The sequence below is a fragment of the Geotrypetes seraphini genome, chromosome 3, assembly GCF_902459505.1.
Source record: "Geotrypetes seraphini chromosome 3, aGeoSer1.1, whole genome shotgun sequence".
Classification (NCBI taxonomy): domain Eukaryota; kingdom Metazoa; phylum Chordata; class Amphibia; order Gymnophiona; family Dermophiidae; genus Geotrypetes; species Geotrypetes seraphini.
The window spans coordinates 22,549,972-22,570,515 of NC_047086.1; the positions used below are offsets into that span (position 1 = coordinate 22,549,972).

General features: G+C 41.4%; 1 protein-coding gene across 4 annotated transcripts in view; it reads right to left on the reverse strand.

The window, feature by feature from the left end:
- Nucleotides 1-20,544, reverse strand: part of CEP162 (centrosomal protein 162) — a 209,935-nt gene that overhangs the window by 44,390 nt on the left and 145,001 nt on the right. For all 4 annotated transcript variants that reach the window (XM_033939253.1, XM_033939254.1, XM_033939255.1 and 1 more), the window contains 3 exons: nt 16,024-16,150; nt 6,592-6,755; nt 3,466-3,570 (listed from right to left, as the gene is read on the reverse strand). In XM_033939253.1, the coding sequence (XP_033795144.1) occupies nt 3,466-3,570; nt 6,592-6,755; nt 16,024-16,150 (396 nt within the window). The remainder of the gene's footprint in view (nt 1-3,465; nt 3,571-6,591; nt 6,756-16,023; nt 16,151-20,544) is intronic.

Here is a 20,544-nt window from a genome sequence, read left to right on the forward strand (position 1 = left end):
GGAATATTGCTACTCCTTGGGTTTTGGCCAGGTGCTAGAGACCTGGACTGGCCACCATGAGAATGGGCTACTGGGCCTGACCCAGTAAGGCTATTTTATGTTCTCTTTTGAGCAGGGGCTGTCTTCTTCATTGTGACTCTGTACAGCGCTGTGTACATCTGGTAGCGCTATAGAAATAATTAATAGCAGTGAAGAGTGTGAAGAATAGTGTGAAGAGTTTCAGTCTTTGGGAAGCAGAGCTGAGATTGTGATGTAATAATGCCTCATTCCACCAATAAGAGCCAACCTCATCAGTGATGTCACAATGACTTCATTGTCCTGTACTCCCCTCTGCCCTCCAACCCAGCCTGCTGATCCATTCCCCTTAACTGTATCCATGGCATCCTGTTTGTCTGTCTTGGCTGTTTAGATTGTAAGCTCTTTCGAGCAGGGACAATCTTCTTTGTGACTCTGCGTATGTCTGGTAGTGCTATAGAAATAATTAGTAATAGTAGCAGTAGAGTTCCCAGGAACCCTCTGATAAACTCGTTATATTACCCTGTGGCATCTCACTGGACATTAAGCAGTTGTTCTGAAATAACACAGCTAGAAGATCTTCCACTAACAAGAACTTTTTTGAAAGTATTATTATAGGACTAGTATTTTAGCCTGTTACATTAAAGGGTGCTAGAATAGATGTCTATTTTGGATTTTTTTTTTTCCTTTTGTCTCTTTCTCCTTGGACGCTGTCTGTCTGTCTGTCATTCTTTCTGTCTGTGTCTCTCCCTGGCCCCCTTTCTATCTTTATTTCTGTCTCTGTTTCCCTGGCTCCCTGTATTTCTCTGTTGTGCCATGCCTGCCTGTCTCTCAGTGGCCCCCTTCCTATGTCCATACTGTTCCATCCTATGTCCTTAGTGCCCTCAGTGCCTCCTATATCCTTAGTACCCCAGTTCGTCCTTCCCATGTCCTTAGTACCCCTTCCCATGTCCTTAGTGCCCCCAGTGCATCCGTCATGTGTCCTTAGTGCCCCCAGTGCCTTAGGCTACTGGGCTTGATGGACCATTGGTCTGACCCAGTAAGGCTATTCTTATAAAGCCATGTTGCCTCGGATCCTGTAACCCATTAGATTCAAGGAAATACACTATCCTTTCTTTCAGCAACACTTCCATTATTTTTCCAACAACTGAAGTGAGGCTCACCGGCCTGTAGTTTCCTGCTTCATCCCTGTGACCACTTTTATGAATAGGGACCACATCCGCTCTCCTCCAATCCCCAGGAATCACTCCCGTCTCCAGAGATTTATTGAAGAAGTCTTTAATAGGACCCGCCAGAACCTCTCTGAGCTCCCTCAGTATCCTGGAATACAACTAGTTACTGTTGATGAAACATGGTTACACCACTATGATCCTGAGACAAAATAACAGTCCAAGCAATGGTGGCACTCAGGTTCTCCAAGGCCAAGGAAATTCAAGACCCAAAAGTCAAAAGGAAAGGTCATGGATAGCCACAGTGGTTTGGGATCAGGAAGGTGTTGTAATGACAGACTATCTTCCAAGGGGCCAAATAGTTAATGTAGAATACTACTGCAACTTGCTATCTCGATTAAAGAAGGCATTGAAAGAAAAAAGGAGAGGGAAGCTGCAGAAAGGAGTTCTATTTTTGCAAGACATAAGAACATAAGAATTGCCACTGCTGGGTCAGACCAGTGGCCCATCGTGCCCAGCAGTCCGCTCACACGGTGGCCCTTAGGTCAAAGACCAGTGCCCTAACTGAGACTAGCCTTACCTGCATACGTTCTGGTTCAGCAGGAACTTGTCTAACTTTGTCTTGAATCCCTGGAGGGTGTTTTCCCCTATAACAACCTCTGGAAGAGCGTTCCAGATTTCTACCACTCACAAGGTTAGCAAAACAATGGATGTTTTGATGCAGTTGGGGTTTCAGTGCATAGACCAGCCATCCTACTCACTAGATCTTGCTCCATTTGGTCTTGGAGAATGAGTTGTACAATGTCAGCATCTATGAGACAAACTTGGTTTTTTCTGTTGCACCGAGCTTTCTGGACCCCTGTTTGATTACAAAAGTTAGATAGCTCTAAGTCAAATAAATGTTGGCATTGTCATCTCGAAGTAGGGACTTTAGATCATTTATTATTCTATTGTCCATTCATTTTGGCTTTTTGGAAATCGATATGGGGCCAAATAAATTGTTTCTTACAAAATCCTGTGGTTTTATCCTATGATACTATTTTATTTGGAATGACAATGAGGAAAAAAAGTAAAATTTCTGCAAATAATAATAAATTATTACTTATTATGACAGGAGTTGCCATTCAGCAGATTACATTCAATTGTAAAAACTGGAATAGATTAAATTTCAGTTTTTGGTGGAATTTACTGTCTCATATGTATAAGATGGAAAGAACGTTAGCGTTGCAGAAAGGAAATTTTAATAATTTTCAGGAGGTTTGGAGACCATTAATAAAGTATTGTAATGAATAAATTATCATTTTTCCTCAGCTAATATAATTGTACAGGGGTGTGGGAGGAAGTCTATTTATATATTGATGCGTTGGATTAAAAGAGAATAATTTCTATATGTAATCACATGTGTAATAACAGGGTTGGGAAGGAGGGATTTATATCTATTTTTAATTGTGATATTAATAAGAATAGATATTCAAGTGATATTGTATAAGTATTATTGTTATTTTCTGTTGCACTTGTTGTAAGATGAAAAAATGAATAAAGAATATTGGAAAAAAAAAAAAAAGATCTTGCTCCATCTGACTATTTTCTATTTCCAAACCTTAAAAAGCGTTTGAAAGGGCGATGATTTTCAACTGGTTCGGAGGTGATTGCAGTAGCGGAGCAGTATTTCAATGACAAGACATCTGGGTACCTTTTGGAACGGTTACAGAAACTTCAGACATGATGTGCCAAGTGTATTGAACTTAGGGGTGAATATGTGGACTAACTTGTAAGTTTCATGAAACATAGAAACATAGAAGATGATGGCAGAAAAGGGCTACAGCCCATCAAGTCTGCCCACTCTGTTTACCCACCCCCTGTCTATGCCCTAAAGTCCCAATTTCCTTATCTTGACCCTCGTAGGGATGCCACATGGGTATCCCATTTATTCTTAAAGTCTGGCACGCTGTCTGCCTCGATCACCTGCACTGGAAGCTTGTTCCAATGATCAACCACTCTCTCTGTGAAGAAATACTTTCTAGTGTCGCCATGAAATTTTCCGCCCCTGAGTTTGAGCGGGTGCCCTCTTGTGGCCGAGGGTCCCTTGAGAAAGAAAATATCATCTTCCACTTCGACACGTCCCGTGAGGTACTTAAATGTTTCAATCATGTCTCCCCTCTCCCTACGTTCCTCGAGAGTGTAGAGCTGAGAAATTTTAAGCACCCCCTCATATTCCTCAGAGTGTATTAGGTTTACAATTGTTAAACGAATCATTAAAAAAACTTTAAAAGTCACATACTTGACGTTCAAGGTCCTGAATTCTTTTAGCATCAGCAGCTCTGCCTTTGTGGCGTTTCTGTTGTTGTACAGACTGATTACCAGCTTCAGTTTTGAGCTTTTCAACCTATTCAGAAGAGAAGATAAAAACGATCAAAAATAGTAAGAATTTCATATTGGCTACTATGATAAAGCTGGTTTGCAAAACTAAAAACAAGAAAAATGGTCAAAGAAGAAAGTCCTTTCTTTTCTCAGGCAATCCTCTTGACAAAGGAATGGGCAGCCTAGAAAATAATTAGATAATAGTAACGTTGATTACTTGAAATTTTAAATGGAAGAAATCACATCAAATAAGGTCCATAAGTTAAAAATGTAACCCCCCCAAAAAAACAAAAAAAACAAAAACAGATTAAAGCATAACATTTAACTACAGAAAAACAAACAAGCTGGTACCATTAAGGTGATTATACTATGATCATGGCTCCTAGAGAATGACATGTGAATGGAATTTGTCCCCGTCCCCACGGTTAACTGCGGGAAACCATCCCTGTGCCATTCTTTAAGGAGCGAGGGAAGAATCAGGGTATGAACGGGCACAGCTACTGACCCTCAAGCCTTGAAGTGAAGAATGTTGGTGTAGGACTGAGGTTGAGAGACACTAAAGAATGACACCGGATGGTTAGAATTTAAGACCAAAAGCATTGCCATACTGGGACAGAGAGACGATCCATCAAGTCCAGTATCCTGTTTCCAAAAGTGGCCAATTCAGGTTCCAAGTACCTGCCAGAAACCCAAAGAGTAGCAACATTCCAGAGCCGAGATTGTGATGTCATAAAACCTCATTCCACCAATGCCTATAAGTCAATTTCATCAGTGATGTCACAATAATAATAACAACTTTATTTGAGGACCGCAATAACTCGCAGTTCAATGCGGTTACAACAAAAGAGAACTGCTTGACGCCCCGCGCTCTCCGCCCCCACTCTTGCTGGCTGCCCCGATTCTCTGCTCTGCTCTGCAGCGCGAGCCCGTGGTTTTAACCCGTTTTAAACCCTTGGGTTAAAACCACGGGCTCGCAAAAAGTAAAAAGCAGTCTACAGCCCTTTCACCTCTGAGTGCAAACACCCCCACCGGAGCCTAAAATTTGGGCAGCTGCTTCCTGCAAGCATAGGAAATGTGCTAATTCGGCAACACATTTTAGACAGAAGGCAGAGGGGAGTAAAAAATAAAAAGTTTCCATGCGCGGAGAGCATGCGCAGACCATCTACATGCATCAGGATCGCTCTTCAGCTTCGGTGGGGGGTGTTCCTCCAATCACCCCCATTTGAATATGGACCTGTCGTGAATTGGTCGGCCTGCCACAGATCGGATGCAATCGGGCAGGTTAGTGAATCCAGCCCATAGCTTTTACTGCTCTGACACCTTCATATCACCCTTTTTTATCTCCCTGTCTCCCACCCTCCCTTCCCTCTTCCTGTAAGACTATCATTTGAATATTTTTATGTTTTACTCTTATATACCGATAGCTGTCTTCATTTGCTTATCTCTGATCGAAGAACGATTACCTTCTCTATAGCTAATCTAATCATGCTTTATTTAATCCATTAAAAAAGGTATCACTTGGATTTCCTTTGTTTTATTGGATTCTATGAACTTCACTATCCTTTCCTTCAGCAACGTTTACATTATTTTTCCAATAACTGAATTGAGGCTTACCAGCCTATAGTTTCCACTTCATCTCTGCGACTACTTACACTAGTAGTTTATAAAGACAGACACCCAAATCTTTATAAAATAGGATCAATATAGTCACCTCAAAAGGCACTCTAACAAGGCTCCCTCTTCTAAAATGACCCTCTGAACACATACCGTATTTTTCGCTCCATAAGATGCACTTTCCCCCCCCAAAAAAAGTGGGTTAAAATAAGGGTGCGTCTTATGGAATGAATATAACAATCCCCCCCCCCCCAAAAAAAAACCCCAGTACCTTTTTTTAAATCCCGGTGGTCCAGCACGCTTTCCGCACTCCTGTCTCGCTGGACGGCTGCCTACTGACCTGTTCCCCTGCTCTCTTGCCGGCAGCAGCAGTGGCAGAGTGGCGCACGAGGCAAGCGCATGCTTTCTGTCTGCCTGGTCCCATGCTGCTCCCTGAATGACTGCCGTCAGTTGCAGCCATTCAGGGAGCGACGTGGGACCAGGCAGGCACGCAAAAAGCATGCGCCTGCCTTGTGCGCCGCTCTGCCATTGCTGGAAGAGAGCAGGGGAACAGATCAGGTTGCAGCCGTCCAGTGAGGCAGGAGCGCAGAAAGCGTGCTGGACAGCCGCGATTAAAAAAAAAAGGTACCCGGGGGGGGGGGCAGCTGCCTTCTAGACCTGCCTGGGGGGAGGGCTCTGCCTACAGCTGCCTACCATTAGACCTCCTACCACTAGACCTGTCCCGACCTACCACTAGATTACCAGATGGGGGACAGGGCACAGGAAAGGATGGTGGGCAGAATTTTTTTTACTTGGGTTTTCCTCCTCTACAGGGGGGTGCTTCTTATGGTCGGGTGCGTCTTATGGAGCGAAAAATACGGGTAAGTGCCAGATTTTACAGCAGAGCACTGACGTCTGGAAACAGTCTGTTAAAGAGCCCTAGTGAAAAAACTTGTTTGGGGGGAATTGTGAACTGGTGTCAAAGCACCAAAGAGAAGTGATCGCCATTGCTTGCTCGATCGCTCATGCCACCCTAGATACAAATGACCAGTGAGCTTACACTTATGTCTGCCTTTGAGAAGGTGTAAATGCAAGACGTCGGGGTTTTTTTTAAAGTGTGCATACATTGCAGTTGCAAACTTGGAAATACAGGCATAATTTTTGGCTGCCTAAAATATATTTATTTCTTCAATTTCCTATACCGTTCTCCCAGGGGGGAGGTCAGAACAGTTTTACATTTTTCTCCGTCTGCCCCAGCGGGCTCACGATCTATCTAATGTTCCTGGGGCAATGGAGGGGGGGGGATTAAGTGGCTTGCCTATGGTCACAAGGAGCCGTGTGGGTTTGAACCCATAACTTCAGGGGGCTGAGGCTGTAGCTTTAACCACTGCGCCACACTCTCCCCCTTGAAAATTGTGCAAGCCTTTTAAAAATGACGTTCCCACACTTTTACCTCTAGTTTGAGCTTCTGTATTTCTTCATTTGCATTCCTTAGTCGAACTGTATCTTTATCTAGAATCTCTTGGTTTTCTCCGTACCACTCTAGTCTCTTATTCAGACGACAGATTTCTTGTTTATATGATTCCTCCATAGCCTTCATCTCATATGATTTATCATCTACAAAGAAAACCACTCAATTGATGAGATGTGATGCATGAATGCACCCAGAAGAAGCATTCCACTCATTACAGATTCATATGCAGCCATATGAAAATATAAAACCATTCTGAATTTATGTGCAGATGTTTTTAATTACAGCGAGTATGTTTAGAGAATTCCTACAATTTACTATTCTGAATTAAACAAATTTGGACAATGTTTGCTTAACCCGCCACATATTAAATTCAGCATATAAAATGAATGCAATCTACACTGACTGTGTATTTGGATTTTCAAAAGGCATTTGAGAAATTAACTCATGAAAGACTTCTGAGGAAATCAAAAAATCAGAGAGTGGGTTTAAATGGTCAATATTCTCACAGGGGTCTGTGCTGGAACCACTTAAAAAAAACAAAAACATATTTAGCGATGATCTGAAGATGGAAATAACTATTGAGAATTACCGTATATGCTCAAATATAAACTGAGATTTTTGGGCCAGAAAAATGGCCCAAAAATGGGGGTCTCGCTATATATTCGAGCCACCACTCCCAATGCCAAGAAGTTTCAAGTTTAATAAAAATTTATCAGTCTTCTAAGCGGTTTGTACATAATAAAATAGTGTAACATACATTAAAACATACAGGACCTACTAGAACGACAGGATTAAGATAAAGAATTACATTATAAAAGTAAGCAGCTGCCACCGATGCTATATGGTCCTCTGGTGCGGGGCCTTGAGCATCTGCGTATGCTCAAGGCCTGCCAGCTCCCTCCCTCTCTGAGATTCCAATACAGATTCTCAAGGCCGCGCACTGGATCACCATACAGCGCCGGAGGCAGCTGCTTACTTCAGGTTCGGTGGCTGCAGCAACATCTTTCTTGGCATCAGGAGCAGTACCAGCTTTGTTCAATCGTAAGCGGCTGAGGGGGGTTATCCATGAAAGATGGTGGTGCCTTTATTAAGTTTGGTGGCTGCAGGAACAGCTTTCATCGGTGTTGGGAGCGGTAGAAGCAGCTTTCTTCAATGGTAAGCACGATGCAGGCTGAGGGGGAGGGCCTTTTTCTTTGAAGGACACGGAGGCCCCTAGTTCTCCTGGCTGCTCCACACTCAATTCACTCCTGCTAGGGCTACCACCTACTGTATCCCCTACTAAAGACTGTTGTACTGGTTGCCGCTGAAGGCATGAGTAATATTTAAGTTCTCTTGTATTTGCTTTAAACTGGTTTGGGGATTGGCCCCTACCTATCTTTTGTCTCATTTTGTGCTATACAACTCTACGAGGATAACCAGAAATTGTAATTTATTTGCCTATCCAAAAATTACTGGCTGTAGATACAGGTCTTTTCTGGATAGGACTTTTATCGTTTCAAGCACGTAAGCAGCAGTCCTGGTTAGGTAATTACATCAGTGGAGTCAGGCTGTCTTACGGCGCATTTGGGAAAGAAATTAAGACTGTACAGTTTGATAAATTCATTTCCTAAATAGAAGTTATATTAATAACAATAATTCTACTCTTGACCACTCTTAGGAAATTGTATCCTTGCTATTTGTATTTTGTAGTTCGCTGATTGTCCAGCTCTCTTCAGTGTAAACCGCACAGAAACCGTCTGATTGTGGCAGTATAGAAGAATAAAGTTATGTTATATTATGTTTTATTTCTCGTTCTGTTTACACTCTTCCTCATACTTCATCCTTCCAAACTACCTACATTTGTCCCAGCTCAGGGAGACTGGGTTGATGGATCGAGTTTTCAATGGCTGGCTGAGAAGTGGGGACATCCATGAAAGATAGTGGGCGGAGGTTTTCTGCCCTGTGTTGTGCTTGTTTAATACATTGAAGGCAAGGTGGGGATTATGGAGCTGTGCAGTTAGTATGGTTGGGTGAACTGGAGAGGGCATGAGTTTGTCAGGGTTTTTTTCCCCCCCTATTTATACCATCCTGTTCTACAGCACATTACTGCTTCTTACCTTCAGGCTCATGTAGCCATTAGGGAACCTTCATGGGCAGACCCCAAAATACATTTTTCTCAAAGGTTTCTCAAGCTACTAGGGGATGTAGGAACAAAAACCTAAAATCAGAGGAACTGTTTAAACTCCTGTTATTGTAAATGTGTGGTTCTGTGCCAATAAAAATATTTAAAGTTTAAAAAATTGTGTTAAAACTTATGGCAAGGATCTTTGTAGACTCTCTTACCAGGATCACCCAAATTTCTAATCTCGGTTTATATTCGAGCCAACCTTTTTTTTCCTCATTTTTTGGAGGATAAAGGGTAAACTTGGTTTATATTCGGATTGGTTTATATTCAAGTATATATGGTAAATTTGCTGATGGCACAAAGTTGTTCAAGGTTGTTAAATCGCAAGAGAACGGTGAAAAATTTCAGGAGGACCTTGTGAGACGGGGCATCAAAAAGGCAGATGATGTTTAATGTGAGCAAGTGCAAAGTGATGCATGAGGGGAAAAAGGAACCCAAACTATGGTTACTTAATGCAGGGTTCCACATTAGGAATCACCACCCAGGAAAAGGAATGAGGATCATCGTTGAGGATACATTGAATCCATCAGCTCAGTGTGCAGCGACAGCTAAGAAAGCGTAGAACGTTAGGAATTATCAGGAATGGAATGGAAAACAAAAATGAGAATGTTATAAAAAAAAAGGGACATGTTAGTCCAAGATTATGGGGGAAAACGTTTTTCTGAGGGGAGAGAAAGAGCCACTGATGAAGAAAGGTCAGGTCGGCAGAACTGATGAAAACATTGCAAACATTCATCGAACTGTGCGTTAAAATTGCCAGCTGATTGCAAGAAGCATAGCAGACCAAGTAACATCGATAGGGAAACAGGAAAATCTTAACTGAAAATCTTGGCATGAGAAAGGCATGTGTCAAAATGGTCCCGAAAGAGCTCACCAATGAACAAAAGCAAAGGAGAGACGAAGTTTGCCAAAACCTTTTGGAGAGGCAAGACGATGCTTTAGGCTGTGTTATCACTGGTGATGAAACATGGGTGTACAAATACGACCCTGAAACAAAGTGCACAATGAAAGTCAGCCTATTCTTCACGGCTAAAAAAGTTCTGCCAGTCCAAATCAAGAGTCAAAACGATGTTGCTAACCCTTTTTGATATCAGAGAAATTGTTCATTATGAATTTGTACCAACTGGGCAAACAGTTAACCAAATTTACTTTTTGGAAGTGCTGAAAAGGCTACATGAAAAAGTTAGATGAAGACAACCTGAACTTTTTGCCAACAACTCATGGCTCTTAGATCACGACAGTGCACCAGCTCACACGGCACAGTCTGTGAGGGAGGTTTTAGCCAGAAATCAAATTCAAGTTTCAAGTTTAATATGTTTTTGATTAATCGCTTCATCTAAATTCGAAGCAATGTACAATATGATAAAATACAATGTAAAAACAGAATCATAAAAGATAATACTAACAAGGTTAAAAAACAAATTTGACGAAACTGGAGACAAGAGGAAAGTATGGGGGAAAAGTTACATTTTAAATAAAAAGAATAAACATAAAGGGAAAGCACATAAGGGAGGGATAATGATAATAATTTTAAAAAGATAAAATTTGGTAGGAGAGTAAAATTGGAAATGAGACTTGAATGAAAACTTTATGAAATTCTCATGATTATTTAAAAAAAACACTTAGAAGCATAGTTAGTTTAAGAATGCGTCATTAAACAGGAATGTTTTTAGTTTACATTTAAATTTTCCTAAATTAGATTCTTCCCTTATAAAGCTCGGTAGAGAATTCCATGTCTGGGGTGCAGTGACTGAAAAAATAAACTGACGACGCGTATTTATTATTTTTAGCGATGGAATCGTTAGAAGATGCTGTGCAGCAGATCTTAAAGTTCTATTAGCTGTATAAGGGATAAGCAGTTTGTGAATGAAAGCCGGAGTTTTATAGAGAAGTGATTTAAAGGTGAGCAAGCAGAGTTTATATATTATTCGATGACCCACCGGAAGCCAATAACTGTAGTGGAACACCTACTCTATTCACCTGATCTGGCCCCCAATGACTCTTTTCTTTACTTGAAGGAAATATTGAAAGGAAGACATTTTGATGACATTCAGGACACCAAGGATAATACGACAACAGCTCTGATGAGCATTCTAGAAAAAGAGTTCCAAAATTGCTTTGAAGGGCGGACCAGGTGATGGCGTCGGCACAGAGCTTCCTAAGGGGAATCCTTCGAAGGTGACCATCGTGACATTCAGCAATGAGGAATGTAGCACGTTTTCTAGAATGAGTTTGCAAACTTAATTGCCAGGCCTCATATGTCTAGTAGCTCTATAGAACTGCATTCTCGAGAGAGGTGGTGGAGATGAAAATGGTGACGGAGTTCAAAAAAGCACGGGATGAACAAAGATGATCTAGAATCAGAAAATAATAGTAAATATTGAAGGACTAAGGCCAGTACTGGGCAGACTTGCACGGTTTAGGTGGACTGGAGTGAGCTTTGACGGAGACTTCATTAGATGGAACCCAAGTACAGTACTGGGCAGAGCTTTGGGTTCTGGCCCAGAAAGAGCTAAGAAGAAGGAAAATTTAAATTAAATCAGTAATTTAACGAGAGGGTAAGGTTGGGTCTTTATCTGCCGTCATCTATTATGTTACTATTGGTAGTAGTAGTAAAATAGGATCTTTGCTAAAATAACACATTAGCGGTAAAATCCAGAGCGGCAATGTTATCTGTGGCAAGGGTAAAATTTTGGAACTCCCTCCATGACATCCTGAGGACCTGTTCTGACCGTTTACAGATTAGAAAGATGTTGAAGACACAATTGTTTGTGGAGGCTTTTCTCTGAAATTATGTTGGTAGGCATATGTATATATATATATATTTTTTTTTTTAAATCTTTATTGAGTTTTCAAAGCTGCCAAAAAGTGCAATACAATATTCATACAAATAATAATCATCAAATAAGCACTTATAATCCATCAGTATCAATACAACCTCCCCACCCAACCGACATTTTCATCAGAGAATAAAATCACACAAAAGATATATCCCCTCCCCCTCCCTGGATGTTTGTGTATTATACCACCAGAAATAAGGATAAAAGACAATTATAACGAATCCACAAAAGACGTCAATGGGCCCCAAACTAACTTGAATATCTTAGAATGCCCCAGCATATCAACGTTCATCTTCTCATACTTATAGCTTAAGCATAGATTCACCCACCAAAAAGTAAAACTATGCTGATCCCAATTTTTCCAGTTACGTGTAACCATTTACATGGCTATCCCAGTCATAATAAGGAAAAGCTGACATTTATATCTATCCAATGAGAGTTTGAGATGCAATATCATCCCGCATATGACTACCTCAAATGTCAATGGAATCGAGGATTCCGGTATGGTATTAATCTGTCCCCATATTGACTTCGAAAAGTTGAGTATCAAAGGACAATAGAACAGCAGATGATCCAGTGTCCCTATGTCTAGATGACAGTGCCAGCAGCTATTAGATTTAGAACTATCTAATTTCTGTAAATGAACAGGGGTCCAGAAACTTTTGTGTAACAAAAAAAACCATGTTTGTCTCATAGATGCTGACACCGTACATCCATTCTCCAAGTCCCAATTTGTGGCCATTGAGACGCAGAAATCTGTCGCTTTATCTCAATGCTCCAAATATCTCTAAGATAAGTTTTTGGTCTCCTATTCATATAACCAGATGTTAATTTATACCACTGAGCGGCCTGATGCCCTAGGACAGGGGTAGGCAATTCCGGTTCTCAAAAGCTGGAGTCAGGTCAGGTTTTTAGGATATCCACAATAAATATGCATGAGATAGATTTGTATCTCAAGGAGGCAGTGCATGCAAATCCATCTTACACATATTCATTGTGGATATCCTGAAAACCTGACCTGGCTCCAGCTCTTGAGGACCGGAATTGCCTACCCCTGTCCTAGGGCATCAGGCCGCTCAGTGGTACCCCTGCCCTAGGAAAACCGTCTGGAAGCACAGGACCTGCAATGATTTTTTTTAGATTACGCCGATCTTCACAAAAGGTTCAAGGAGAGATCTGGGAAACTAAAGACCAGTGAGTCTGACCTCGGTACTGGGAAAGATGGTAGAGGCGCTGATAAAGGATCGCATCATTGATCACCTTGATGGACACGGTTTAATGAGGATCAGCCAGCACGGTTTCAGCAAAGGCAGATCTTGCCTGACGAACCTGCTGCATTTCTTCGAGGGAGTAAACAGGCGGATAGACAAGGGCGACCTGGTCGACATTATATGTCTAGATTTTCAGAAGGTGTTCGACAAGGTTCCACATGAACGACTACTTCGGAAAATTGCAAGCCATGGAATCGAGGGTGAAGTACTCACGTGGATTAAAAACTGGCTGGAGTATAGGAAACAGAGAGTGGAGGTAAATGGACAATGCTCAGACTGGAAAAGTGTCATCAGCAGGGTGCCGCAGGGCTCGGTGCTTGGACCCGTGCTCTTTAATCTACTATAACAAAACCCTAAGTGCACATGCGCACTCCTACTTCCGTGTTCTGTTTTCCGTGATCAGTAGGTCTCCGGCAGGTAGGAGTGTGCATGCACGCTTAGGGTTCTGTTTTCCGTGCTGTTGTTCGGTCTGGCCTGTTCTCTGCTCACCTTGCTGTAGTGTATTTTTAAGTTGAAAGATGCGGCGGCGGCTCATCTTACGATCCCCACCTGCGTCGGAAGTCCGACGCAGGCGGGGATAGTGAGAGGAGCTGCCGCCGCGTCTTTCAACTTAAAAATACACTACAGCAAGGCGCGCAGGGAGCAGGCCAGACCAAAGCTTCAAAAATCCCAAGGCTTTACAAAGGTGAGCAAATCCACAGCCCGACAGAGGGCTCCGTTTTGAAGCTGTGGCTCTCATTGAACTTCCAATTGGCTGGCTCCCTTGCCGGAGTTAATTTTCAGTTTACAAGTGACGCAGCGGCTCCTCTCACGAGCCGCACCTGCGTTGGAGAAGATTTCCAATGCAGGCGGGGAGCCGGCCAGACCGCGGGAAGAGAAGGGGAGATGGAGAAATCCTGCTGCTGCACAGGAAAATGGAGGGGGAGGGAATGCTGCTTCGGCTTCTGCACAGGGAAGTGGGGGAGAGGGAAAAAATGCTGCTGCACAGGGAAATGGAGGGGGAGGGAATGCTGCTTTGGCTTCTGCACAGGGAAGTGGGGGGGAGGGGGAGGGAAAAAAATGCTGCTGCACAGGGAAATGGAGGAAGAGGGAATGCTGCGGCTGCTGCACAGGGAAGTAGGGAGGGAGAAAGAAAGTAAGAAAGACACAGGGGCAGGGAGAGAGACAGAAAGACAGACAGACAGACAGACAAAGGGGGCCAGGGAGAGAAACAGACAGAAAGAAAGACAGCGGGAGGGAGAGAGACAGAAAGAAAAAAACAGGGGTAGGGAGAGAGACAGAAAGAAAGACAGACAGACATATATTCTAGCACCCGTTAATGTAACAGGCTTTATAAATGATCTGGACATTGGTACAATGAGTGAGGTGATTAAATTTGCGGACGATATGAAATTATTCAGAGTAGTGAAGACACAGGGGGATTGCGAAGATCTATAAAGTGACATAATCAAGCTCGAGAAATGGGCAGCGACATGGCAAATGAAGTTCAACATGGATAAGTGCAAAGTGATGCATGTTGGTAACAAAAATCTCATGCACGAATACAGGATGTCCGGGGTGGTACTTGGAGAGACCTCCCAGGAAAGAGACTTGGGAGTTCTAATCAACAAGTCTATGAAGCCGTCTGCATAATGTGCTGCGGCAGCAAATAGGGCAAACAGAATGCTAGGAATGATCAAGAAGGGGATCACGAACAGATCAGAGGTTATCATGCCGATGTACCGGGCCATGGTGCACCCTCAGCTGGAGTAATGCGTCCAGCACTGGTCGCCTTACATGAAGGACACGGTACTACTCAAAACGGTCCAAAGAAGAGCGACTAAAATGGTTAAGGGGCTGGAGGAGTTGCTGTACAGTGAGAGATTAGAGAAACTAGGCCTCTTCTCCCTTGAAAAGAGGAGACTGAGAGGAGACATGATCAAAACATTCAAAATACTGAAGGGAATAGACTTAGTAGACAAAGACAGACTGTTTACACTCTCCAAGGTAAGGAGAACGAGAGGGCACTCTCTAAAGTTAAAAGGGGATAGATTCTGTACAAACGTAAGGAAGTTCTTCTTCACCCAGAGAGTGGAGAGCTGGGACGCTCTTCCGGAGTCTGTTGTAGGGGAAAACACCCTCCAGGGTTTCAAGATTAAGCTGGACAAATTCCTGCTAAACTGGGACGTACGCAGGTGAGGCTGGACTCATTTAGAGCACTGGTCTTTGACCTGGGGGCCGCCGCATGAGCGGACAGCCGGGCAGGATGGACCACTGGTCTGACCCAGCAGCGGCAACTCTTATGTTCTTATGTATGGCTTGCTTCAACTGCAACCACTTATAAATTTGAGACTTTGCAACGCCAAAAGATTGTTGCAGTCGTGAAAAGTCAAGCCTTTTCCCTTTTGATAAAATCTCATCTAGTGCTTCCAGAAGATTCCAGACTCGCCAATTTGAATCTTGGAGTTTAGCCATCAGGATTGATAAGTAGATTTCTCTACTAGAAATAAATTTAGAAATAAATAACCCATCTTAACTTTTTAGCTCATGATAATAACTTCTGCCCTTAACCCTTTCAGGACCAAGGGACCTATGTGTCCCATAACTTTAAAATCCTATAAATTTTGATTGGGATAGTCTACAGTTCTAAATTTGATATGTACGGATTCCATAGGATACTGCCTTTATGTAAACAAACTGGTTCCGACATTCATTCATTAGCGTCGTTGCCAGATTGACGAGAAGATTCACTTGCCACACTGTCCATAAGCCAGAAGTTGGATTTTTTAAATAAAAATAATGATATTTCACAAAAAAAAATCAATTTTTTGGCATCTGCAAGCCCTTTTTACCATAAAAATGTCGTCAAAACCACAAAAATTGGCCTACGATCCTTATGGTCCTGAAAGGGTTAAGGAGGCAACTAATTTGTTATCCAGGCAAATTATCTTGGAAATTTATTATATAAGAGGGCAATTTTCCATCCCCACGGAGAGCTTCCATGTCTGTGGATTCAAAGTAACATTAGAGTTTGAACTGTATTCTGTTAAATCCTGCAACAAGAAGATTGGGGTAAACAACCACTGACATAGAACCATAGAGTATGACGGCAGAAAAAGGACCCAACAAGTCTGCCCACTCAAGAACCCTCCCTGACCTGAAGTGTGAGCAGCATTTGTCTTTGCAAGATCTCTCTCTTTCCTCAGCTGTGCCATATCTACTTCAAGAACAGATTTGTCTTGCTTGAGTTGCTTCACCTCTTCCAACAGATTGGTTTCTACCCTCTTTAAAAGAGAAAAGATGGTATTAAATATGATATTTAAAAAACATTTTTCACAATATTTTCAACAATTCTAGGAATGACCAATTATGAAAATATATTTTAAAGCTATTTACCTGTAGCAGGTGTTCTCTCAGGCAGTAGGCACATAGTCTCACAAGTGGGCAGAAGCTGCTAAGGACACTGCCAAGTGCACTGTCACTTTTAATCTTTAGGCAGTGCCCATACTGTGCACGCATGCCAGTGCCTTCCTGCCCAACACTGGCTTGCAGGACTATCAGTTCAGTAACAAAGCTAAAAAGTCAAATAGGGGAGGTGGGTCGGTTGTGAGAATATATGCCTGCTATCCTCAGAGAACACCTGCTATAGGTAAGTATCTTTGCTTTCTCCAAGGACAAGCAGGCATAATATTTTCTTATGTTGAACTCTCAAGCTGCCAGAATCATGTCTCTGGAAGAGGTTAAACATTGAATACATAGGAGCCGGGAGAATCCCTAAGGGGTTGGAGGGAAAGTTGGCTTTAAGTAGAGAACAGATTTTGCAGAACTGCTTGCCCAAACTGACTGCCTCATCTGGAGCTGTGTTCTAAACAGTAGTGAGTATTAAACATATGGATTGAGGACCAAGTAGCCATTAAAGCCTGTACGTTGTGGGCTGTCACGCAGCATGATAGCGTCAACTAAGCCTATGCAAAGGAGATACAGTCCACTAGCCAAGTGGAGATGATTTTTTTGCATACCGAAACTCCTAGCCTATTAAGATCAAAGGTGGCAAAGAACCTCTATGTACCTTAGAATGTTATAATGCTCCATGGTGCGACCTCACCTGGAGTATTGCGTTCAATTCTGGTCTCCTTATCTCAAGAAAGATATAGCGGCACTAGAAAAGGTTCAAAGAAGAGCAACCAAGATGATAAAGGGGATGGAACTCCTCTCGTATGAGGAAAGACTAAAACAGTTAGGGCTCTTTAGCTTGGAAAAAAGAAGGCTGAGGGAGATATGATTGAAGTCTACAAAATCCTGAGTGGAGTAGAACGGGTACAAGTGGATCGATTTTTCACTCTGCCAAAAATTACAAAGACTAGAGGACACTCGATGAAGTTACAGGGAAATACTTTTAAAACCAATAAGAGGAAATATTTTTTCCTCCAGAGAATAGTTAAGCTCTGGAACACATTGCCACGATCGGTAGCATGACATGTTGCTACTCTTTGGGTTTTGGCCAGGTACTAGTGACATGGATTGGCCACCTTGAGAACTGGCTTGATGTACCTTTGGTCTGACCCACTAAGGTTATTCTTATGTTCTTATGTTGTGATAGAATCTTGTATAGGGAGGATTCGATACAAGGGCTAGGAACTGGTTGACTAGAAGGCAACAGAGAATAGTGGTAAATGGAGCCCACTCAGAGAAGAGGGATGTTACCAGCTGTGTGCCACAGGTTTAATTCTTGGGCTGGAATAATAAAAAAAGGAAACATTTCCATAATGTAAATTAAATAATCTTTCTTCCAGTTCAATAATTTTTATTAAGTATTTTAAAGGATACAAGAATCATTTAAAGTACATAGAAACAAAATAAAGCTTTCTGTATATAGAGTATACAAATCTATGTTTAGCTATAGAGGAGCAAAGGCTCCAATTATTGAAGGTATATGTAAGGGATATGTAAGATAAAGATGAGAGAGAGCAGTAAAGGAAAAAGGAAAGAAAAATGAAAGAGAGAAGAGAAGAGAAGAAAAGGATAACAGGAGTGTCTAAGAAGATGAGCGCACATAGGAATCTAAGAATGACCATGGAGATTTGTTATATTTCAAGTTCATGCAGGTTTTTTATGCGAACGGGCACACCGTTTGGGCCAACGTACAAGTGATAACAACCACCTGCGAACAACTATTGCTAGATACATCAACTGGAAAGAAAAGGAGCTTATCATGCAAGCTTTTCGGAAATCTGGTCGGCTTGAATATGAAGGACAAAAACTGCTACTATTCAATGACTACTCTTTACATGTATCCTCCCTTCGTAAGGAGATGGCACCACTATGCTCCATACTTCATCATCGAGGAGTGCGATTTGCACTTATATATCCGGCATCCCTACGCATTTGGCGTGATGGGAAATCACACACCTTCACAGACAAAATAGCTGCTCAACAATTTGTAGATTCTATACCTGTGACAGTAGCTGGCGGCGCCCTGGCGAAGGATCCAACGGTTTAACTCTTATTATTTTTGCATCTTTTAAACCTACCTTAGATTGATCAACATAGAGATATGACATCCTGCTTGGATAGTTCCAAATTCACTGCCTATTTGTCTATTCATCTTCTTATAATTCGTAATGTATTGTATATACTATGTCGTATATTATGCTAAATTAAGCACACTAATCTCAAATTTTCTGTTATTGAATAGGTGTGGAATTTACTAGTTGTTCCATATGTGTTATTATTCCGTGATCACAGGATCACCTTTAAAATGTTTTAAAATATGTAGAATAGTGTGGTCCATTCTTTTTCTGACCATATACTATGCTGATGTTATTGATTTCTTTTCTTTTACTTTCACAATTTTTTTATCTCTCTTCTTAGACAGGAGTGTCTGCCTGAGCTTACAATTATATCAATTATTTTTTCTGGACAGAGGAGATATAATCTATGATTCAACAATATATATCATATATTATGGCTGATTTACATGTTTTTTCCTTTAATGTGAATGGTCTTAACCATCCCATTAAAAGGAAAAAGATAGCTAATTATGTTTCCAATAAACATCCTGATATAATTTATTTGCAGGAAACCCACCTCCTACCCGCTGCTGCCTCGAAATTTCAACTAAAGGGATTTTCAACTCACTTATATTCCCCTGCAACTCATCAAAAGAAAAATGGTGTGTCAATATTTCTTAATGATAAACTGTTTCCCGTTATTCACAATTCTAAAATAGACACGGAAGGAAGATGGTGTCTAGTACATGCTGCGATACACTCAACTAATTTTATTTTTCTTAATATATACGGCCCGGTCAATGACCACCCAGACTTTTTCAAAGAGCTTCAGCTGGCGATAGTTGAATTTGGTACTTGTTCTCTTATATTGGGAGGGGACTTTAATCAAATTCAAGATCTATATATTGACAGATCTTCTTCTTGTAAACCCTCCAAATCCAAGTCTTTCACAGCTCTTCATGCTTTAAAGGACGCCTTTTCTCTTGTGGATCCTTGGCGCCTGCTTTACCCGAAAGGTAGAGAATACACACATTTTTCACCTCCACATAATACATACTCGAGAATTGATTATTTTCTCCTATCCCCTTCTCTTATTCAAGATCTCACCAATACCATTATACATCCAATCTCTCTCACGGATCATGCTGCAATCTCTTTATATATATCCATCTCAGCCCCACAAAAGGAATCCCCCTCATGGCGGCTAAACAACGCCTTACTGCTAGACGAGGAAATTATTGAAAAAATCAATTCTTTCACTGCGGAGTTTTTTGAAAATAATTCTAAAGATCCTGAAATTTGCCCTTCCATTGTCTGGGAAGCATACAAGGTAACCCTTAGAGGTGAATTGATTAAAATTGCCTCTTGGAAAAAGAAACAATCCATGAAAAAGGAAAAAGATTTAGAAAACTCCATCAAAACCTTAGAATTACAACATATGTCTAATCACATACATGACCCAAATACTTTCCAACGTATTCAAAATCTTAAATATGAATATAATACTTTAATTTCATATGCAGCTAGGCGTGATATTTTTATCTCTAACTCTGGTCATTACATGGGAGATAATATAATGGGTCGTCCTTTGGCCAGATACCTCAAAAATAAATCTAAAAGACAACATATAACGGCTATTCAGAATCCATCAGGTCAATTAGTCAAAACCAGATCTCTAATTTCCTCTCAATTTGAAAAATTCTATACTTCTTTATACCAATCCGAATCTACTACTCCTGAAACAGATATAGACTCCTTTCTTACCTCATTAACTCATCCGACCATTCCAGAATCTGTTAAAATGGAACTTGATTCCCCAATAACTATATTAGAAATTGAAACTGCCATTTCTTCCTTACCTGCTGGGAAAGCCCCTGGCCCAGATGGCTTTACGAATGAATTCTTTAAGCAATTTCGCAACCTACTAGCTCCTCATCTCCTTAAATATTATGACTTCCTCCATTCCACTCCGGACATGCAATTCAATTTCACCGAGGCCACCATTGTAGTAATCCCTAAACCTGACAGAGATAACACTTTGGTTAAAAACTTTCGCCCCATCTCTCTCCTCAATTTAGACTACAAGATAATGGCAAAATTACTTGCATTAAGACTTACCAAAATAATCCCGTCGCTTATACATAAAGATCAAACAGGATTCATTAAAC